We start from the raw sequence: 24,411 nt of genomic DNA on the forward strand, positions 1-24,411 counted from the left end.
AGTTAACATAGAGACGTTTCGCATATATGCTTGGAATACAGCAGAATTATTTGTTTCCGAATATCCTTGGTTTTATATGCCTCCATCTGTACATAAAATATTAATACACGGAGCAGGTATTATTGAAAAAGTTTCGCTACCAATAGGAATGATGTCAGAAGAGGCACTTGAGGCAAGAAATAAAGATTTTCGCAGTTATAGACTGAACCATACGCGAAAAAACTCAAGGTTGGATACAATGGAAGGCTTAATACACACTCTTTTAGTTTCTTCAGATCCTATTATTACATCTAAGTCTAAAAGCACCTCCAAGCACTCCAAAAATCACATTGAAATAGATGATGAGGTCAAAAACCTTGGTTTACATATGATCTACCTGACGGCAGTAATTCTGAGAGCTCCGACTCTGAATATTTTTTTTTTTCTAATAAAACATAAAAACATAGAAATAAATAATTAACACATACTTTTAGAATAAAGTAATGTATTTTGTCATTGTATTTAAGAAGCTATTTAGAAAGCGCCGCTAGATTGACCATTTCTCCTACTGTGCCGCGCTCGGAAAAGTCATCAACATTTTCGTATACTTTATATCGCTGATTTCACATCACAACAAACTTTTTTGATTTTTTAATTACTTTTGCAGCCGCGGCGTAAGATAATTTCGGCCCTTGCGAATGCGTGCATAAAAATACCGCCTCGAAACGCTTTGCGTACTTCTCACTCATTTTTGTTTGGTTGCGTTTACGGAAAAGTTTCGAACGACACTAACCTGAGTTAGCACTGGCGTCGTTGCCCTTGAGTGAAACGAAATATATCTTGAAGTTACAAGAAAAAATCGATTCTTTTCTTCTGACATAGTCTGTAGTTAAGCACACATATAAAAAAAGGGGCTACGCTGGCTTGCCCATGTCATCCATATAAACGAAGACGCTAAGGCGAATCTACGAAATGGTATCCCAAAAGGGAACACAGGAAACAGCAACATCACATCTCTGTTAGAAGGACCAAGTGCTGCAGGACTTCTCTGCACTCAGGATTTCTGAATGGCACTAGCGAGCGCGAACAGAAAGAGTTGGCGCGCTATTTTGGATTCGGCCAAAACTGGCACATGGTTGTAGCGCCAAATAATTAAGGAAGTATACTGTCAACGGGCTCTGAAATATCCCAAGTATTGGGACAGACTCTTAGAAGACGTTGCCAATTTTCTCAATAATTATAAAAAAAAATTGACGCGTGCACTTCTGTTAGGGTGAGCTCCTCTTATTTGTGGTGTGTGTCTTGATATTGTTCCACAAATAGAAGAACCTATAGTTTTAACCCGACTCGGAACGGGAAATGGTTTTTATGAAGAGTCTTTTCATAGCAGAAATACACTCGGAAGTGTGCCTTTGCCTGCCGAGGGGCGACCGCTATGAGAAAAAACCTTGTCATTATATTGTTCCCTGCACGGAGTTTCGAACCTACGCACTCTAGAATAGTAGTCACACAAAAACCCCTTCGACTATGGGAGCGTCTCATCAAATGAGCAGAAAAAATAACAACATTAATTTTTACGCAAATCATCAGTTCAATATTAAATAGACATTTCTGTTATAGGACAATCAGCTGTTTCGGATCTAACTTCAACCAAACTAGTTTGTGCGATTTGTAATTTCGATTTCAAAATAAACTCGCAAGATTTCCAGCACATGCCCGCGTGTTTGGTATTTCGTTAAGACCAGACACGATATATATTAGTAAAAATCAGAAGTGAGTAATATTTGCCATTACCCATGGCAGCTACACAGAAAATCTCATTTCATCAAATTATTGCCATGAAATGTAATTACGTATTGTTGTTGTTATTGCTTGGCTTTTGCCCCACGCATTCAAGCGGTATCAACCAATTTTGATTTTCAATTAATATGCGCCCACATAATAATCACATATCCTTGTAAATATATCAATTTTGAAGGCAACACTGACACTAACGAATTACGCTTGCGTTCAGATTCCTTTTAGCCCTTCCAATCAAGCATACGAGAGTATAAAACTATTGCACTTACACTCTGGTTTCTCTGGCCGCACCCACCCAGCGTACTTATCAAGTGGGAATATTCAGTGAAAGTTGAAGTGCAATGTTGCAGCACAAGTGCGCTAGCGTCAGCAGTTGGCAGAGGGAGTGCCGCAGGACGAAACATAATGACGTTGCCATCATCTGGGTTCGCAGCATAGCCAAATGGAATATAAAAGAAAGCCGTTGGCTTATCCTTCGATGTCACGCTCCACTAGCATCACCCAATATCATTTATGGTAAAATTTATCTACCAATAATTGCATCCTCTTGATCCGCAATAGTTTTGCACACACACATTCACGTACAGACACAGGCGTACGCATCTACACATTCAAGTGCATAGTTCTTCATAGAACACACCTACGCGCACAACTTACTTATACATATGTCCATCTGCCCGCCAGTACGTCTGTACATCCGTCTACCGTTATGTTTGCGTCTGTGCACGTGTGTCTGCCAGTGTCACAAGCTAACACCAGGCCACCCGTGTATGCCTTTGCGTGCATTTACAAGTACAATATAAGAGATGCGAGGAACTTGCTCGATGAAAGACAAGTGGCAAAGGCAAAGTGGAAAGGAATAACAGTTGTATGCCAAACGTTTTCACATCGCTACACTTACTTTCAACAATATTCATCCGTCCGCTTGTTAAAACGTCCAGGAGTCTGGTTACTATCCCGCCAATATTTCTTTTGATACCTTTTCTCATCGCTCTTCCAGCCGAATATACATTCTCCGTATAAGTATGGCATATATTAGGGAGGCAAATCACAATATTTCGGGATGCTGGGATCTTATGTTATTTAAGTATCTAAATTCACATTAGTTGACATTAAAGCGGTGATTTTTCAAGTAAAAAATAAGAAAAGGTTTCGAATAAAAGTTTCTTTGAAAAAAGTGGCTGACGTTCACATCCGTGAACGGATCGACAACCATACAAAAGAAAATTCTGCGATACGTCAATCGTATGAGCTAAATAGGATTATGACACACGAAAGTAAATGTATCACATGTTTTTTTCAACTCACAATAGTTTTAAAGATGCACAATCAATTGCTTCCAAAGCACATAAAGGCACATTAAGCAGGTAACAGCAGTAGAACAAAAACAGCAAATACAGTGCATATTTTTTTTTTTGCTTTTGGCCCCTAGAATGTGAAAACTTCAGCCGACGCTAAGACCAAAATGAGGCTAAGACCCATTGCAGACGAAGAGCTCCAACTTCCCCGAGAGTCCCGCGTAACCTTGGTACAATTACGTTCTGGATACTGTAGCAGGTTAAACTCATAACTATCCAGAATCGATCCCGACATACTAAACATATGTCCGGCATGTGAAAGCACCCGCACGACATTAACCAACTTTTCACATACCCCATCAAATCCACTCATCTAACACCCCTCTCCCTCTGGACCCAACCTGTCGAAACAGCAAGCTTCCTGGACCCAGGATGAGCTAGACGAAGACGACCGGTGATTACACTGCACTGACAAGGTAAAGTTACTGCTACAACAACAACAACCAGAACAAGCAGGCTTGCGGTCGGGGCGCTCCTGCGTCGACCACGTTAATAGTCTTCGGTTAATAGTGGAGCAATCGGTAGAAAAGCGCTCCTCCCTCTAGATTTTCTTTATTAGTTTTTAAAAAGCATTCGATACACTTCATTATTAGTCAATTTGGGATATTTTGGCGTGTATGGGTGTTCCATCAAAACTCATTGAGCTTATAGCAACATTACACAGCATTGCATACTACCGTATTTTGTATAAAAAAAAGCTGAGTGGACGTACAAAAGTCACAATGGGCATTCGCCATTGCTTTTTAATGTTGTTTTGAACGTCATTATGAAAAAGGATTCCCTTGAAACAAAAGGTATAACTTGGGGATCGCAACATTTGCTATCTTGGTAATGCAATATTTGCTAACGGTGGCTCAAGTGAAGCCATTGGTAACCACATAAAAAAAGTCAAGTAAGCTTCCGGAACTGTTAAAACCGTTTGGAACTCTTCCATCAGAACACGGCGCACAAAGCTAAAAATATTTAATTACAACATCAAATCCATTCTTATCTACGGTTGCGAAACTTCAACATCTGCGGACAAGCAAGTCTTTATAAACCGATCCCTACACACCATTCGACGCATCTACTGGCCCGACACAATATCTAACACCAATCTGTACCATTTTGACTAGAAATTGCAAAAAAGGAAATGGGGATGCCGATTGAAATCCGCAAGGAAGCCGGCGAAGATTAGACCCGAAAGACCGACAACTAGAACAGGCAATAACTGGGGAGAAATCAAGATATTGGCGCTTGACAGAAACAATTGAGGAAGCTTATTGCGGCTCTATGCTCCCCCGTGGGACAATATAAATTAATATATAAGAGTTGAAAATAACTTAAACAAAATTTGGCAATTTGGAGGCCAAATAAATACAAAAAATCAAGATTGTAATTCTACTACTGCTACCTGTTAAATATGGCTTAATTGGTACGTATATCTTCAGTCATAATAGTTGTAGAGCTGTCAACATTTATCAGAAATCAAAATTTAAAACTGGATCCCACTTTACCTGTTTGTATGAATTCCGGTGAAAGTGATGGAGAAGAAACAAAAAAATAGGGCGCTGTTAGCTTTGAAAAAAGGTCGAGCCAATGAGCACCAGGAGATTTGGTGGCTCCTAAAACACTCAGGCTAAAAGGCCCTTTGTATTTAAGTTAGCTTAATGACCGGAGGAACTCACTAAGATTGTCGAACACAGCGCAAGAATGTAAAAAAAATCATTTACCAAGCTTATGTACTAACACTTATTTTATAACAGATCCTAGAAATGATTTATGTCAGCCAAAGGGGCATTTGACTTCGTGTGGCAGAAGATAAGTAAAGGATCTTTTAAAAGTGACGCCTAGATGTAAGTAGTGAATAATGCCTAGATGGTACCTCTTTTATGTCGCTTTTGACATTTGTCAAGTAGACAGATGTACAATTCTACAATTGTTCGAATGAGTTGACAATTCGAAGGTTAGTGAAGATTTCAAGAAACTGATTCAGTAGAGTTTGGAAAAACGACCAGCAGACCAAAGACCAAAACCTAGACGTTCTGTTGAGAATATTACTGCTATAGCGCGCAGTGTTGCTGAACAACCTCCAAATTCGATTTCTCGGTTTCCTCAAAATTTAGGCATTCAAGAATCGACTGTTTTATGGATTTTATCTACACTTACAGATACGCAGCTCATAGTAGACATTTAAATGATGCCACTTTTCACTTAACGGAATCTAAATCTCGGGAATACACTTAAACTTCCGGAAAATCCCGAAATCAACAATTTCTGCACCAGTACACAGTGCGTTTAATAACTATAGCTGGTGAACTTTTTGACAATTTATTTGTTAATTTGTTTTCTATTTATTGTCTCTTTTAGGTAATATTTACATCCTCCTCCTCAAGGCGCATTTATTATAATTTATATAGATGGTGGCACTAGGCCAACAACAATGTTTTGTAAGTTTGATTGTCATGGCAAAGTAGAAAACAAAGAATGAATTCGCTTTATTTCATTCTGGGCTGACAGCCTAATGGACACGGCGAAAGAAAAAAAAAACAATCAGCTGATTTACCGAGACCACCTTCTAATAGATTCGTCTTGCCTCTCCTATTTGAGAATAAGCTTCAAACTTTTCATTTGAATTTTGGTAATAATAAAGGTCAAGTTTGAAGTGGGTGCTTTCTGCCATATAAAAAATTTTAAACATTTTTTAAATCTGATTAAAAAACTTGAAATTTTGCCGAAGACCTGTTGAATTTTTTTTTAAGTTTAAAGCTCGAAGGTTGGGAAATAAGTCCGCAGCGTTTTTACCGAAGACATTTATTTAAACAAAAAACAATAACTATATCAATAAGTTAATCAATTATATATTCGCCGTCTGTTTGTTCATGCCGTTCCGTCAAAAATCACCTGGTCTGGTGTCAAAGAAGGGATTAAGCCTGTTTTTAAGAACCTCTTTGTTAACGAAGGTCCTTCATATAGTTTGACAGGGAGCGGAAAAAATGGTAATCGGTCGGTCGGAGCTCTCGAAGTGTGGCTTTGACGACTTGTGGAACATGGGGCTCGGCGCTGTCGTCAAGGAGTTTTGTTTGACCATGTCGATCAAGTTGTTTCAGTTAAATAGCCTCCTTCACGCTGTATAGCTCAGCAATGTAGAGCACCTTATTGACCATGGCATTCGTTTCGAGCATTTCCCAGTGCACCATGCCCTCCCAGTCCCACCAAACACATATCATGATCTTCTTTGATTCTCAGCTTTGGCGTATCTCCTGGAGGTAACTACACTTTTTTTTTTGCTTCATATTGATGTACCATTTCTCATCTCCCGTGACGATTCGGTAGCAAAAGCGCGGTTATGACCGCGTGTTGCTCGATGACGGGCGGGATGATGAGAGGCTATTTGAAGGCGACTTTCTTTCTTTGTTTTTTTCGTTGAGCTTTTGAGGCACCCACGCTCCCAATTTTTCCGTAAATCAAATGAATGAAGGTGATTTAGAATCGTTTTATGCTCACAGTTCATTTGTCCGCCAATTCATGACTGGTTTGGTTACCGTTCTCCTTCAAATATGATTTGAGGCGGTCCCCATCGAATTCGGAAGGCCTTCTGCGGCGGGACGTGTCAACGACATCAAAGTCGCCACTTTTGGATTTTGCAAACCATTTCCGAGCTGTAGACTCGCCTTCCGAGCTTTGACACCTTCTCCATACTCGTCTCGGCTGCTCGTCAGCTTTTTGACCTCGATGAAAAACAAAGAAGAGCAGGTGTCGAAAATATTAATTTTTGTCCTGTGTATTCCAGGCCGCCGTAGCCGAATGGATGGTGCGTGACAACCATTTGGAATTCAGAGAGAACGTATGTTCGAATCTCGGTGAAACACCAAAACACAGAAAAAGTTTTTTTCTAAAAGCGGTTGCCCCTTGGCAGGCAATGACAAACTTCCGAGTGTATTTCTGCCATGAAAAAGCTCCTCATACAAAATATTTGCCGTTCGGAGTTGGCTTAAAACGGTAGGTCCCTCCATTTGTCCTGTAGGTCCCTCCAAGACGCACGCCGTAAATAGGAGGAAAAACTCGGCCAAACACCCAAAAAAGGGTGTACGCCCAAGTATATATATATATATATATTTCATTTCTAAGCCTCAAAACTGATAAGAATTTAATAACTCAAAAATACAATTAACATAATTTTGTAGAGCAGAAAGAATTCTACCGAATAAATACTTACCCTTTGCCAAACAGCAAAAAAATCGTTGTAAAATAAGACAAAATATAAAAACGCTATGAACTTATTCCGCAACCCAATAAAACCATATATTATTATCATTAAAAAAATATTATATTAAAATTAAATAAGAATCATATAATTTGCCAAAACTTGTCAATGAGACCCTGTGCATTAGTTACCAAAGGTACTGTACTTGTATATGTACTTTACATGGCATTATTGTATCCCCCAACGGCTCATACCGTCGCCTGCCCTTTTTACAATTTTATAAGACACTCAATGGATACCAACAGTGCAGACTCCGACCTCCCTTCACCTGTACTTACACTGCTTCTCCAGCGGCGTATCATAAAGCGCGCACAAGTGCAAGCAAATACATAGATGCCATAGTTCATACGACATACATGAGAGAATTACGAATGCAGGGATGTGAGAATGCGAGACTGTATGATTCAGCTGCAGACAGATTACAAGTGTCGCTGCAACGTTGCTGAAGGACGCTAGGGAAATGCTGATGAAGAAAACTGCAACTGAAACATCTTCATGCACTAAGTGCAAGCTTGTATGTATGTGTATATTCGTACGTATGTATGTGCGTGTTCAGGCAAAACACATTCATAAAATATTATACTAGTACACTTGGCTGCGACTGAAATGAAATATATGTATGATACATGCTTACACATACATGCATATGCACATATAGAGGCGCACATACGAAGTATGCATGCATTTCCATGCATTTAAGCCAGTACGAGTACTTCTCCATTTGGTTTTCTACATACTCGTACATATACATAAATGTGTGTTTGTACTAAAGTGTGAGCCATGCTTGCACATGAATGTCCAAAGGGGTGATGACGATTACGCTGAAGTGGCGCGTCCGTCCACTAGAGAATACTAGCAACAACAGCTAACAAATTTAATGTATTTACGAGTTTGTAAGACAACAAGTAAGGTGGCTAAATCCTTAGGTTTGCACATCAGTGACCTCGAAAAAATCAAGCTCTTAGACTGTGCAAATCAAATGTCAAAAACTTGAAGCATGCATGCTGTAAGCGTTTGCGATTAGAAGCTCTCGAAAATGGTGCTCGTAAATAATCCTCACAAAAAGGATGCACTTCCCAGAAATACTTACGTATGTATGCATGTTTGTATGAAATTTCCAAAGATACACACATACTAGGAATGTAGCTAGCTGCTACTGATGAGCAGCCCTAAATTTGGAGAAAATGAATCGATCTCAAATAGTTTGAGAAAGACGAGAATGGTAAGAGTGTCGACCATGAAAACTCAAAAATTTTTGAAAAAGGGGAGTTGCTCATATTAAATCTGCTGCTTGTGCCGCGTTTAGATATCTATTAGATATTTATTTACTATTCGAATGAAAATAGTCTAATACAATTATTATTTTACCTCAAGTTTTCAGTAATAGCCCTCAAGTTTTTTGGCTGGGTATTAGAAAAGTAAACATGGAAAGTGGTCACACGCTTAGAAAACCACCAGATAGCATCCCATGCAGACACCTGCTTGAGCCTGAGCCACCTCCCAGGCATGTCAGGAGTCACCTCCTCAATTACGCGGACGAGATCCAGGACCAAACAGACCGACAATTATTAAATCGGACAGTGTATAGACAGACAATTAACGACATTCATCGGAGGATTTGACACCCGACCCCCAAATGTCGTAATCGGAGTCCAACCACCACCCATTGCAGACGAAGAGCTCCAACATACTAAACATATGTCCGGCATGTGAAGGCACCCCGCACGATACTAACCACCTTTCCACATGCCGCATCAAACCCACTCATCTATCACCCCTCTCCCTCTGGACTCAACCTCTCGAAACAACAAGTTTCCTGGGCCTACGACCGGTGATTACACTACACTGGCAGGACAAAGTTACTGCTACAACAACAACAACATCACAAGAATGGCACTGGATTGGAACCCGCAAGAGCGCAGAGGTTGGCTTGGGTTTGGTTGACTGGAAACTCCATAAAGTTTATTGTGTTCATACAGTTTTATTTGAAACCTTTTCCTAATCACAATAAACTAAAAAAAGTGCAATCTTTAACATACTAGGCTATTCAATAAGTTTTGCGGTTCCATAAGAAAGGACGTTGCTACTAGCCTAAATTTTCTTTATTGTTATGTTGGTACACTCTTCATATGGGTGTATGAGAAGTTTAATTTCAATCTGTCAATTCATTCAAAACTTATTATACAACCGTATGTTAACTAACAGTAAACAGCTGTCTTTTTCTATTTATTCAAACTGATATAGAAAGGCATCTTAAAATAAAAATAATAACTAAAAGACATACTAGCCAAGCTGTTACCGCTAACGAATGACTAGCTCATGGATATTCCCCATTCCTCATCTACCGATAGTTGATAGCAAAAACAACAAAAAACAAGCTGGAGCGCAGTAACATAAAAGCAGAAAGGATTGTCCACATCTCAGAACCCTCCTCTCCATGCGATAAATCATAAGCCAAATAATTAATAGCCATTTGATAATGTAATCTCGTCGTTTTAATTAAAATCACTAATTCTTATTTTATCGTTTGATTTCACCACACCAAAACTGCTGTCGTTTAGTTTGCGTTAAGCGACTTCTTAAGGGGACCCTAGAGGTTTCAAAAAATCGATTTTTTTTTTTTCGATGTTTCGAAAGTATAGTATTTTAAGAATTTACTGTGAAATTGTCAAGCGTAAATTCCCAATAGTATAGCTTCTACAGTCTATTAACTAGGTAGAGAGCGGACCGCGCGCTCCTGTATCTCAAACTTTAAACTCTTTTATTTTGAAGCAACTTTTTTCGATCTGGTGTTGCACAAACAAAAAACGTTTCAACCGAATCGTCTGAAATTTTAATATGTTATTCACAATATCAATGGCTATTGCCCCTACTAGAGTCATATTATTATTTCAATTAATACGTAGTTTTTTGATTAAAAAACTGAAAATATCCCGATTTTTAGAGTGTCAAATTTAAAACCGCGCCATATTGTCATTTTCTTTTTAATTCTAGTACGAGACATAGCTACATTGATGAATAATTTTTTTGGTTTTTGTGTTTCAGATAAATAGAACCAAAATTGACAACACCGCGGTGCACCGTCCAGGTTAAATTTTTCGGGAGGGTCAACTTCAGTATACAGTACAAGCTGAAGTCCAAAATAAACAAGACTGAGCTAAAATAAAAACGACAGGAGCTTTGTTCTGATAACTTCGAGTTTATTTATTCAAAATAGTCCCCTCTGGCCACGATACATAGTCACAAGAGTGGATCGATGAGATGGTGCATTATCATGCAATAAGCACCAGCTTCCTCCTTCGCAATATTCAGGGCGAATTCGACGAATGCGATGCAACACCGCTTCAAACCGCAAAGATAGAAAATTGCATTGACGGTTTGGCCCGTTAGCACAAAATCCTTGTAGACAATTCCCTTGGAATCGTAAAAACAAATAAGTATCGACTTGATTTTTGACTTCTCCAAACGCGATTTTTTTTGGGTGGTGGCTCCTCTGGGGCCTTCCATTCGACATTTTGATGCTTAGTTTCAGGTGTATGTTGGAAACACAACGTTTCATCTTCAGTTACAATGTTGTAAAGAAAGTTCTCGTCTATTCTCGGCTCTTTAATGAGGTCTTTCGAATGCTGAATTCTGAGGATGTTTTGTAGATATTCAACTCCGATTCCACGAATTTTAATGATTTCTGTTTGAAATTTACGAACAATTTCGATGGACTTTTCGGTGATTACTGATTTTGGGCGGCCCGTATGTTCATCGTCATTTATGTCCTTATAATCATCTCTGAAACGTGTAAACCACTCATGAACTCTGGCTCGAGACAGACAATCATCGCCATACATTTTTTCATCAATTCAAATGTATCGGTAAACGTTTTACCGATTTTAAAACAAAATTTGGTATTAGCTCTTTGTTCGGAACTAATTTTTGTATCGATGACACAAACATACTGACACTTTAGACGCAATAACTTCGCTTCCACTTAACCGAATGTCACCAAGCTTTCACTGGAAGTCTGCTAGGGATGTAACTTCCAACGCAATAACTCATTAAAAAGATGGATCCATCAAAAACATTCACCTTGTAGAGTAAAACTTAAATACTCTTTGACAAAACAAAATTAGTTTTATGGAGTCGACACGTGGAATAATAATTTTTCCGTTCTTCAACTGTTTTCTGTACTTTCCAACAAGTTTTTACATATGTTTCCGTAAACAAGAAACCAAAATATGATATAAAACTTTTTCATTACTTTTCTTTTAATATGTCTTATTGATAATTAAATAAAGCTATTTTCACTAAGAAGCAATTTTTTCCAACACTTTATTAATTCATGCAGTAAAGGGTTAAGAATACGACGACAAATCATGTAGGTATGCATATAAACCCGAAAATAAACAACAATCGACTAACGCATAATATCTCTTTAATTAAAAAAGGCAGTACAAGCGTCCTTGGTTCACACGGGAGCTTAAAAGACCTGAAAATAACCGTAACAAATTCTTCAAGAAGTTTAAAATAAACAAAAAAGGGGAGGTTTATGTAATGTATTAACATTACTTATAAAACCTCATTGTTTAAATAAATTTATATTTAATAATTATATTCTAAGTGTGAAAAATAATATTAAATCCAGTCCAACGTTTTTTTTTGGCAATACATTAAATCTTAGAAGTCCAGTTCTGGTACTGCATCTGCTATTTTTCTTAATGACAAATTAGCTAAAACACCTTCTGAAGTGGTAAACCTCTTTACTGATTTTTTAAAGGAAATTTTGTAAGTGATAAACCTGGTTCAAACTAGGTTGTTGAGATGCTACCGCTTCTCTTAACTTTGGATGTTGTCATTTGTCATTGAAAGATGTTGAGAAGGGTATTTTTGAGGACCTAAAACCCTTCACAAAAACGGATGCTGATGGTCTTCCAATTCTCTTTTCAAATATTGTTCAGCTCTTTCTAGTCCTCAAGTTAATTTTCAATAAATCGTTAGCCTCTGGTGTCTTTATCGACGACTGGAAAATGGCAGTTGTTACTCTAATTTTTAAAAGTGGTAAAAAAATGATGTCCGTAATTACAGACCAATCTCAAAGCTCTCTTCACTATATAAAGTATTTGAAAATATTGTCAAAGCAAATATGTATTTTGCAACTAAAATACCATATCACCATACCAGATTGGTTTGATTTCAGGTCACCTACATACCTACAGTTTCCAATTTAGCCATTTTCACTGAATACTGTATTGCAGCTTTCTCAGTAGGGCAATAAGTCGTTTGTATTCATACTGACTGTCCAAAGGATTCGATAAAGTATCGCATACAATTTTAATAGATGCACTTCTATTTCTAGGTTTTCACTCAGTTTTTCTAGATTGGCTGCGATTTTGCTTATGTAAAAGACATTGTGCACTTTATATTGGTGTTACCTCGTCTGTTCCTTTATCTGCGTTATAGTTGCAGTTCCCTCTGTATGCGGATGATTAAAAAATACTTTCTATTATTTCAAAATCGACGGATTTACATAAACTGCTAGGTGATGTTAATAGCTTAGTACATTGGTGTAGTGTTTTTCGATTATCGCTTAATATTTTTTATGTACGCTTGGCATAATCATATAGACTCTACAGGGTCCGGCATTCGAAGTGATGCACGGGCATCAGCTGTCTGTTAGTTGGCTAAATGACAGTCCAGAGTATTGCTTATAAGCGCGTGGAAGCATTTTGCCGAAAGTAAACTCGAAAAAAGAAAATCAGTAATGGATTTCAAACCTAATGGTGTGATTGCATTATATTTGGCTGGAAAATCACAACCAGCGAAATACTAAAAAGCCTTACAATATTCAAAAGGCGCCTGATCTCACACCAAAGCAGCAACAAATTAGACTTGGGAGAGCGAAGGAATTGCTTCGCTGAGCCGAAAGCGGTCAATTTCCGAACATTGTGTTTTCTGACGAGAATATTTTTCAAATTGTGCAATTCGTAAACTGCCAAAACGATAAGGTTTAATTGACCGACTGTTCATACGAGAATTTGAGTCATCGATTGGCCACCAGGAGGCAGCACCCGTCACAGGTAATGGTTTGGGGCACTGTAACCGCAGATGGGCGCTCTCCAATCGTTTTCATCGAGCCTGGCATCAAGGTAAATACGAAATATTATCGGGAAAGTATTCTGGAAGTTGCTTTGAAGTCGTGGGCAGACAAACATTTCGGTGACAGACCATGGACGTTTCAATAGGACTCGGCATCGTTTCACAAAACTCGAGTGAACCAAGAATGGCTAAAAAACAATGTTCCGAACTTTATAACGCCCACACAATGGCTCTCAAATTCACCGGACGCGAATCGTATGGATTATTCTGTTTGGACCATTTTGAAGATAAAGTCCGAACTAAAAGATTCACCAGTCTCGAGGCGTTGAAAAAAGTCATTGTCCGCGAGTGGGCCCAAATTCCTGCAATTCACATTCGGACAGCTTGCGATTCGTTTCTGGACCGTCTCAAGGCCATAGTCAAGGCAAAAGGTGGTCATATCGAGCAAAAGTAAATTGATTCTTAATTTTGGATTATTTTTACTTTGAATTGAATAAAAGTAATTTTCCAAACTAAATGTATGGCCTTTTTAATTGGTTACACTTCGAGTGCCGGACCATGTATTCTATCTAAAGCTCTTAGTACTTAGTTTTATATGATGGGGTAGTTCGAAATTTGCAGACCCATATACTGTGAAGTTGCTATTTACTTCATTTGCTCGATCTACATTAGAATACGCCGGTTTTATTTGGAGACCTTACATCGATAGAATTGGACCAAACTCGGCCGAATCGAACGAGTTCAAAAAGTTTTTGTTAAGTATGCTCTCCCTTCCTTGAATTTCTCTGATCCTGTCTCATTATATAAAGCCCGTCTACTTCTAATTAATCTCAAACAGTTAGAAAGTAGAAGATCAATTTTGTCGCTCTTTTTTTTGCTTAATTTTATGAGGCGGAAATTGGCTGTTCCTATCTTCTGGGAATGATTAATTTTTCGGTCCCTAGCAGTTCTTTACGTCAGGGGTTAAGCGTAGTCAGAATTTTCAAAAAATTTAATTTTGTTTTTGCATTTTCTTAAAGTATAATATCTTAGAAATATTGTTGGAAAATTTTAAGTGAATCCGACAAATAGTTTTCGAGTTATTCAACAATTAAGAAAGGACGCTCGGGCGCTCCGATAGCAAAACTTCAAATGCATTTTTCTCAAAACTATGTATGTTTTTTGAACTGGTGATCACTGTTACTTAAAAGCCGCTTAGTAGGTTTCAATAAAATTTATACTGCTTTTGAAAAACATAAAAGACTCGTACCTGATCGAAAGATTTTTGTTCTTTTGTCAAATTTCGATTTTTTTTAACAATTAATTGTCGGCTTTTTCTTGTGATGATCACCGCAAGGTACTTCTGAAGAAACGGGCTCCACACAAATAGCGATAACTTTTACAATTATTAATTTTTTTTTTAAGTTTTGCTAAAGTCAATTGAAATATGATATGTTAATGCTATGTTTTATTTTTTGTAAAATAAAGCAATTGACTAATAAAAAAAATTATTGAAAATCATAATTTTTTCGGGCCTCTGACTACCCCTAACCCCGTAATAAAAATCCGATCTATTTGAATAAGTGCCTGCAATGCTTCTGTTGCTCGCTTTCTTCATTCATTCTTTATTATCTATACTATGTTTTTCTGCTCAATTGAACTATCTATTACAATTTCACTTTTTAATAACGGTATCTTTGTAGGTCTTATATTTAGTGAGTAAGAAAAATTGTATTGGGAGGTTGAATTAGTTTTAAAGGTGACACACAGATGGCGCTATTTATCACTTTATCGCGTTGGCAATACTGAATATATATTCATGACAAAGCCTCATCCCTAGGCTTTGTTTATCAGTATCTGTCATTTCGCTGAAGTATAAACAACGCAGTGTTTTCGTGCTCCGAGTATGTCAACTTTCGTGCCGTCGAAACGCAATTTGCGGGAAGCTTTGCTTTTCTGCTTCAATTTGAAAAAAAATACAGCCCAAGCCCGTGAATTGCTGCAGGAGGCCTACCCAGACCATACTCCGTCGATTTCAACATGTGAGTACTGGTTTCGACGATTCAAAAGTGGTGATTTTCACACCGCAGACAAGGAGCGTCTTGGCCAGCCCAAAAAGTTCGAGGACGCGGAATTGCGGGAATTGGTAAACGAGGACTCGTGCCAAACCCAAGAAGAGCTTGCTGAATCATTGGGCGTTGATAAATCAACCGTTTGCAAGCGTCTAAAAGCGATGGGAATGATCCAAAAGCAAGGACATTGGGTCCCGTACGAGTTGAAGCTGCGCGACGTCGAACGGCGATTTTTTACGTGCGAATTGCTGATCGAGCGACAAAATCGGAAGGGTTTTTTGCATCGGGTGGTGACTGGCGGCGAAAAATGGATCCACTACGATAACCCAAAACGCAAAAAATCATGGGGTTTGCCCGGCCACGCATCAACGTCGACGGCCAAGCAGAATATTCACGGCAAGAAAATCATGCTCTGCATTTGGTGGGATCAGGTCGGCGTCGTATACTTTGAGCTGCTCCAACCGGGCGAAACAATCACGGGGGATCGTTACCGACTGCAATTGATGCGTTTAAGCCGGGCATTGAAAGAAAAACGGCCGGAAACAGTAAAAAGGCACGACAAGGTTATTTTGCAACATGACAACGCTCGGCCGCATGTTGCTCAACCTGTCAAAAAATACCTTGGAACGCTTGGCTGGGAAGTGTTACCCCACCCGCCGTATAGTCCAGACATAGCTCCCTCCGATTATCATTTGTTCCGGCATATGAGTCTCGATTTGGCGGACCAGCGGTTCTCCTCGTACGAGGCTACCAAAATATGGGTTGAGTCATGGATAGCCAAGCCGCGGCCAGAATTTTGGAGAAACGGCATCCGGAAATTGCCCGAAAGGTGGGCGAAAGTTGTAGCTAGCGATGGCCAATACTTCAAATAAAATATTTTGTACAGTTTTTTCACAATAAAGCCCCAAATCTTCGAAAAAAGCCTTTAAAACTAATTCAACCTCCCAATAATTTAACTTATATTTTTTAATTTTATTTTTGTTTTGTTAAATATACTTTTCTAGGACCTAAGTAGTCAGTAAAAACAATTGTTTATTGATTTCTGAAATTAAAAAAATAAATAAAACTGGTCAAGACCAACAGAAGTTATTCACGGATGAAGCGCTTCGTCGGATATGTCGGATATTGTATGTCATCACAGCACCATTAGAGCATCGTCGAGGGTACAGTTAGAGAAACTAATCCTTGAAAAGGAGTCATTTCGTGCATTCAAAACAGCGTACAATTGCACCCAATGATTCCTTCTTATTCACGGGGATCAAAAATAAAAAACGAGGCCTGAAGTAGCGGTTGACGCATTAAAATCACATGTTTTGGACTTATCACAATCGAGTTGAGAAAAATGTTTCGAATATTAGTTCTTCCAAAAGTGTCCAAAAGTATTGGCCTTAGTGGCTATTATTTTGAGTATTCAGTAAAGCTATTTTTGGATATAAATATTTCTGTTTACTTGTCTATCGTAAAACTTAGAAATAAACATAGTTTAACGTTATTGAACAAATATTGCATAGTTTCTTTGGTAATTTATCTACAAACAATGCAATCTAAAATTATTATTTCCTATCAAAGTGGGATTCGTAACTTTCCTTTTTTTAAACTCATTTCCTTTTATTCCATTATTTACTTTGCAATTTCACTGCGCCATTGAATGTTTTCATTTTAGCTTAAGTGCTTCGGGCATCTCCACCAAGGGTATTTTAGCCCTTCGGGGTAATTACATGAAAAAAGGTAAAATGAGCTCGGAGCGTGTCTACCCGATTGCTAAAAGATATTTCTTTTAATCCACAGGATGCCATATGATCACGCACATAAATATTTCCGCACTGTCAGTGACTCAAGCTTTACTATGTATATATGTAAGTAGTGTGTACGTATTTCTAAGACAAAATCAAGAGTGGTATTAGTAGAAATGCACTGCATTGCACTGCACTTTAAATTGTGCTCGATAAATACAGCAGATAAAACAGTGAGAGGAGACCTGCCCAAAAGCTAGCGTGAGTGTATCAGCTGAGATGCTTAAATATTGGAACGAGCCCGCACATACATATACATAAATATCAATTTATGGTTAGCTTGCATATACATATTTCCACATATATACATTCTCGTATGTGCGTGTGCGTGTGTGCTTGAAAATCAACCTCCCTCCGCTAAAATCCAGCTCAAGTTCGTAAATGTATAATCAAGTGTATATGTATATGTGTGTAAGTGGTATATGTATTTGTGCTCGAACGAAAACTACAAGCCGTTGAATTCATTGAGAAAAATAATGTCTTGAATTGGTGGTGTAGCAGCGAAGCTGTACAAGTAAAGCAGAGTAGTGAGCTGGGTGGGCTGCTCCCCTCACACTTCCCCCTACTCTAAGCGCTTATAAACCCAACTCATGTTCTATGTACATCTGCATGTTTGTATATGTGCAAGTACCGTTTGCCCTCTATAAACGGCACTTATGCATATTTGAACAAAATTAAGTTGGCTTATCGATAAATAAATTAATAAATAAATAATCATCGATAAAGAAACAATCCAGTGTACTTTTTGGCTATTAAAATGAATAAGAAATACATTTTATCCAAAAAGGCAAATCTTCGAAATACTTAAAGTTAGAATCACGACTTCAGTTGTCTCAGTCCAGAATAAAATTCTGAGTCACCCTAAAGAAAGATCCAACAAAAAGCTGAACGACGTCCGTAATCGAGTATCTTTGTGCTTGACATATCGGCAGTTGGTTCTGGCATCAATCCCAGCTGGGAGCATACGAGCGTTGTTTGAAAAGTCCGTGCAAAGTCAGAGAGATGGCACTACTCGCGCGTATTGAGGTTATGTTTAATTATTACAATCTCTTGAAAGAACACACACCAAGTTTCAGCCAGATCAGATAATTTCTCTGTGTTTGGCATTCGTTTGAATCGAGGAAGTCGCGTGATTTTCCTTTTCCATCACGACAACGCACCAGCTTACGCCTCAGCAGATGTGGTTGCAAAATTGATGGAAATCCTACTCGTTTCACATTCCTCTACTCTCCAGATTTAGCTTCCTCGGATCCGACCGCCTACTATTTGTTTCCTAACTTGAAGAAATGGCTGGCGGGAAAAAATTGATCCTAACGGGAAGGTAATTGCAAGAACGAATGGTTATTTTTCAACCTTGGACAAATCCTATTTTTCGGAAGGGATCAGAGGGATCAACAAACTAGAACAGGATACTATATCGAAAAATAAAAAAGGTTTACCCCAAACAATTAAGTAGTTTTTCTTTTTGCACGACTTTTCAAACGACGCTCGTAAAATATCCAAGTGCAAAAAACAAAAACACATTTATATTTGCAGTTGCTTTCACGCCAATTTGTGATATGCGTCTGTATGTTGTCCTTGTGCATGATAGTCACCTAAAACCTTACCTCCTAATGCTTAAAATGCTAATTAAGTCGGCCACCGTAGCTGAATGATTTTTGGGTTCGAAGCCCACCATGGACATGAAAATAATAAATTTTAGAAAAAAGTGTTTTTCAATAGCCTTTGAAAAGGAGAAAGCTGCGAGTACATTTCTGACAAAGTTCATCTGTGTCGGTGCAGAACTGTGGGCCCATCCATTTGTAAGACAATTTAAACACGCACAGCATAAATTCCAGGAGAAATTTTGCCAAATACCGAAAACAGGATGTAGAGCACTAGCCAAGTAGCAATCATATTGGATGGCCCATGTAGACTGGAAATTTTGAAAATTCAACGCGATTCTTGCATACGATTTGACGCCATGTCTTTGGATTTTTCCAAAGAATAGATCTACTAAACCTTAGTTTAGCGAACACTACTAAAAAATTTCAACGAAAATTTTGCGATTGGACATTTAGCAGATGTTTGTCTCAGTATATAATATTATAATTCTTATAATAACTCCGGGTTTTGTTCTTAAGTTTTAAAATAGCTGGCATCAAACGCACACCCTAAGATATGACATGCGGAGTTTCATCATACCAACACCAAATGCAAGGCTTAAAAATAAAAAATAAATAAATAATTGTCGTTTTCACTTTTGTTAGGTGTTTGGCCGAGCTTCCCCTCATATTTGTGGCGTACACCTTGATGCTGTTCCACAAATGTTCAACACAGTTTTAAGCCGACTCCGAACGGCAGATATAGTTTTTTATGAGGAGCTTTTTCGTGGCAGAAAACTCATTGAAATACTGGTTTGCCAATGCCTACCGAGGGGCGACCACTACTAGAAAAAACTTTTTCTAACATTTTGCTGTTTCACGCACCGAGATTCGAGCCTTCACACTCCCAAATGGTAGTCCCGCACGAACCTAAGCTAAATTTTTCATACTATCCCATTACCAAATGCAAGCCCGAGGAACTTTGTAGTAAGAGCTAAATGGAGCAACACGGGAAGAGAAGTAATTGAAATATAACTTACAATAGGTGGTCTGTTTATTTACAGCATACTAATAACATTTATGAAAAAATCTTAATCACTTTACAGAGGTCTGTCTCTTCACCAGAAAGTGCCACTTCTTACCCTAATTTAGTGAACTCAAGTTCAGTTTAAAGGCACCTTACTGTATGTGCTTATCTAGTATGTAATTGTACATACTCCTCTCCCAGTCCAACACACTTCAGCCAAGGTCTCCTACACCAAAACACTTTCACTTGTACTCACCCGTTGGTTGTTGTGTATTCACCGATGAGTTTCGTGGCTTCACTTTGGAACACATGGAGAACATCTTTGGCAGCTTTACTGTCTACTTCAGGCTTTTCGTATATTGTTGTCGCTAGTCGCTCTTTTAACGAAAATACTGTCGTCGCTCACTTTAAAATATTTTCAGCTTAGTAAATGGCACATTTTATTTAATTGTTGATAATTTTTAGTTTTCGAGCGAAATTCTTTAAAAAGTTGTCGTCTTTAATAAAAAATTAGTAGTTTCTGTGAATATAATTTTTATATTAATTTATATTTTTTCGTTTTGTGTGCAAATGATGTCACTATTTGAAAAGCATCGATAATAACCACGACGACAAACTGTCTGCGGGCGATAGGGGACGTATCGCAAAAAAAATAGTGATTTTTCAGTGACCAACTCCGTTTTTTTTTTGTTTGTGATCGTCGGATGCGGAAGTTAAAGTACCCCACACACGAGTCAACAACTGATACTGATAATTAAGCACTGGTTTATCACAAAAATGTGAAGACTGATAACACGGAAGTATCGGGTTTCGGGTATAGAATAGGTGAAAACTCGAAGAATTAACAAGCGAATCGTCAAGTGTTTTTTATGCTTCCTTCTTAATAAGCTCACACTGGTGAATGCGCTCTAGGCAACTCCCTGATAGTATTCCTCTTTGATTCCCTTAAACTTAGTTTATTCGTTTATGTGCGTCTGCTGTGTTGCTAAGTGCGCGTTGGTCGTTCGTTCTTATCAGTGGTCAAAATGGTAGTGGTCGACGCCAGCCTCGTCTTTCGCTGGCTAAGCTAGTAGCCTTGTGCTCGAATGGTATGTAGCTTGGTCACTGTTGTCTGCTGTTTTAATACTTGATTGCTAGTTGTTGGTACTAATGTGCTGGTCGTGCTACTGGTTCTCCTACTACTTCGGAAGCTGCTGCTATGGTCGCTTTCTTTTTGGCGTTGCTGCTGTGTTCTTGTCACAGCGACTGTCTCGCGCTGAGTGTGGCAAACACGGTGACGCCTTTTCTGTAAACTGTATTCGTACGTTCGTTCGTCAACGCTTTGCTTGTTGTTGCACGTAGTTATTATTGTTTGTATGCTCCAACCGCTGTTCGTCGTCGATTAAAGGCTTTGCCCCATCGTCGTCGTGGTAGACAGTAGCGCTTCGGAACGATTATTACAGCAATTGCAATGTAGATTTGTTTTTACTGCTGAGCATAGAGTAAAATATTTAATAATGGATAAATGGAGATGGAGGTGGAGGTGAAGGTAGTGCAGAAGCAGATGTGTGGCCGCCGACAACCGACAATAGCGTCGTAGCTACTGCTGGCAAAAAGCGTTTAGTGTTGCGACCCTTTGGTTGGGCTCAGAACCTCGGTTTGAACAGGCAGCAGGCGTTGGTTTGTTGGCTGAGTGACAGAAAGAAAACTTCTTAATTTGATATTATTTTACTCTTTTCGTTTTGCTTCGTCCCTTCTTTTACTTTCCGTGATCTAACTGTCGTTGATACATTTTACATTTGTTGTTTTTGTGTTTGTTATTTCTTTATTTGCTATTTGCTATTGCTATTGTTATGAGCGCTATCGTTCTTTTCCGACAACGAAGTTAGTGTAACTATTAAGTTAGAATTTTCCGCTCGCGTATAAAATTCGACTTGATATACAAGTACAACCCACAACGTCACTTACTGAGGCAGAGATGGAAAGCAAAAGATGACAGTAATCGACAACAAGACTAGACATTCAGTGAGACAGGCAGGCGGGCGGACAGACAGACAAACAGACGCGCGATTCAATTTCTTCGTAGCCGTCACAACGATGGACGCACCTCAGTATGCTAGTACTGTCGAAAATCAACTGGCAGAGGCAGTAAGCCAGCAAGCAAGTCAATTATCCAACCGACCAGGCAGTAAGCAAGGCAACAGCAAACAAACTCGTCCTAGTGCTGGAGTGAAGCCGAATAGACGAGAAAAACGCCGAACGCCGAGCGCTATACTAAACTGACGACAGATACCGTCGTCTGTTAACAGCTTGTAGTTGTAAACACCCGCGCAAGCACTTCACCTTAGTGTCTGACCTCTCACTCTTGTTTCACTCCGATCTCTCTCTCTCTCCGTGCTGCAAGGCTTGCTAAAGCTTCCAACTACCTCTACTTTGACTGTGGCTATGTATTAAAGGTATATGTATATATATATATATGTACTATGGACACATATACACATACAAACATCCATACACTAACCCACTGTCGAGGTCTTGCTTCCTATACTCTTCCACACCTCATAACCTATGCTGCTGCTTGTAAACCCCTGCTGCTGTCAAGCGATGTGTTAATCAAAACTAGCAACCACAAACTATTATTTTGGCCATGACGCTTTGCCAGCCAGCAGCCACATCATATGCTCCAGCGCTCGCATGTATTTATTTGCCAGTGCTATCCCTACGTCGTACTGCCATAACATTGCTTTTGTTTTCTATAATCGCGGTCTTCCTGTCAACTACAATGTCCGTTTATCTGTTTATCCCTTTGTCTGCTGAGCCATTCGTCAGTCAGTGTATGTCCAGTGAATTAGACGAACGACCAGCAAACAAACAAACAAACAAGTGAAACGCTACTGACTGCCACACAAATAACACTAAACGGTGCGCTTGCATAACGACGGACACAGACACTTGAGCCGCCTCTCAGCCGCCTGACTGCCCATTCATCCATCAGTGCTATTCGTTTATCAACTGGCGCTAGGTACGCGCCCTCTGCGCTCAAGCTGGTCCACCTTCATAACAGACGATGATGTGCTCGTCCTTCAATGTCCTCTCTGTAACGGCGGCAACGACCCGAAAACATCTGATGACAGCCAAATCTCCCTACCCTCCACTACGATTGCACCACATATGCATGACTATCATAAGTACGTATACATACATACATTAGTATGTGTTCGTGTGCCTATGTTATCAGTAGTGCTGAAGCCTTACCAACGTTACAGTCATGTAGTTTTTGTAACTGTAGGACGGACGTGTTTTTTACATGCCTTTCGTGACGAGGATGTCCTTTCGTTGTTTAACAGCGGCACATCGCCAACCAGCCAACCGTCCATCCCACACCGCCAAATTCGCACAGGCCTGGCGAAAAGCGCGCGCCTATAGCATCGAGTTCTAGCCTGAGACACAACAAGGCAATTGGAACGCGCGAAATGGCCCGAAAGTGAATGAAATGAAACGACATGAATGAGAACAGGGCAATACAAAAGCTTCGCTATCGTCTAAGCTTTTCGTTCATACACACACACACATATTCATAGGAGAGCAAAAAATTTGACATACATATATGCATGTGTGTGTGGGTGTGCATGAAATTGGTAGTCCAAGGTGATTTTGCGCGCGTGTATATGTGTGTGCACACATACATATGTATATGTGGATGTGTTAGTAGGTTATTTACGCCCACAAGCTTGCAGACTTCTTGTCATTTTAATTGTTGTTATTGTTGCTTACTACCTTTATTTGCAAGTGTTATTGTTGTTTCGGATGTTATTTGTCTTTGCGCTTGTTTCTGGTTTTTTTGAATGTTTCTGTTTTTTTTCTATTTTTTTCTTATGTTTTATTGTTCCTCCTTTGCTATCATTGATATCGTTCCCCCATCGACTGTGCAACTGTGTTGTTATCTGCCACTATCGTACACACATACACCCGCACCGACACACTCGCACTTATATACATAGGTATATATGTAATAAAAGAGGTTTTCTTGCCCAACTTGGTTGTCTCGCGAGGGCATCCTGCCTGACGCATTAGTCTACACTGGCGAAAATTAGTGCGCCTAGATGTTAGGCCTCCACTATTCTTACTCATATGAACTTATTCGTATATATTTAAAGCGTACAATGGGTACTACTTTTATTTGGAATTACCGGAAATTAATTTATTTTTTTATTATATAAAAATTAATGTTTGACGTAGCATACATAGGCGGAACTTGACCATTGCATATCTTTTCCGTGATTGGGACCAAAGATATGATTAAGTTCAGTTAGGTTAAATGACTGTTTTGTGATGTCATACAGAGGAAAAAAATAATAGAGAGATAAGAGCCCAACAACAGAAAAAAGGAAGAAATGGCTTTTGAATTGAAAGGGCTGATCTGAATAGATCTCACATAGACCACAAGGGTCCGTAATGTTACCAATTGTGTTAGAGTCGTGTTCAACATAGTTCGTAATAAGGGGACA

The 24,411-nt window shown here is 39.0% G+C and overlaps 1 protein-coding gene across 1 annotated transcript in view; it reads right to left on the minus strand.

Annotated features, from left to right (window-relative positions):
* LOC128855270 (uncharacterized) overlaps positions 1-22,040 on the minus strand; it is a 47,603-nt gene extending 25,563 nt beyond the window's left edge. Inside the window, exon 1 of the mRNA XM_054090019.1 lies at positions 20,181-22,040. Coding sequence (XP_053945994.1) covers positions 20,181-20,244 — 64 coding nt within the window. The 5' untranslated portion in view covers positions 20,245-22,040. The remainder of the gene's footprint in view (positions 1-20,180) is intronic.
* Between the last annotated feature and the right edge of the window lie 2,371 nt (positions 22,041-24,411).

Source organism: Anastrepha ludens, chromosome 2 (genome assembly GCF_028408465.1).
Source record: "Anastrepha ludens isolate Willacy chromosome 2, idAnaLude1.1, whole genome shotgun sequence".
Lineage (NCBI taxonomy): Eukaryota > Metazoa > Arthropoda > Insecta > Diptera > Tephritidae > Anastrepha > Anastrepha ludens.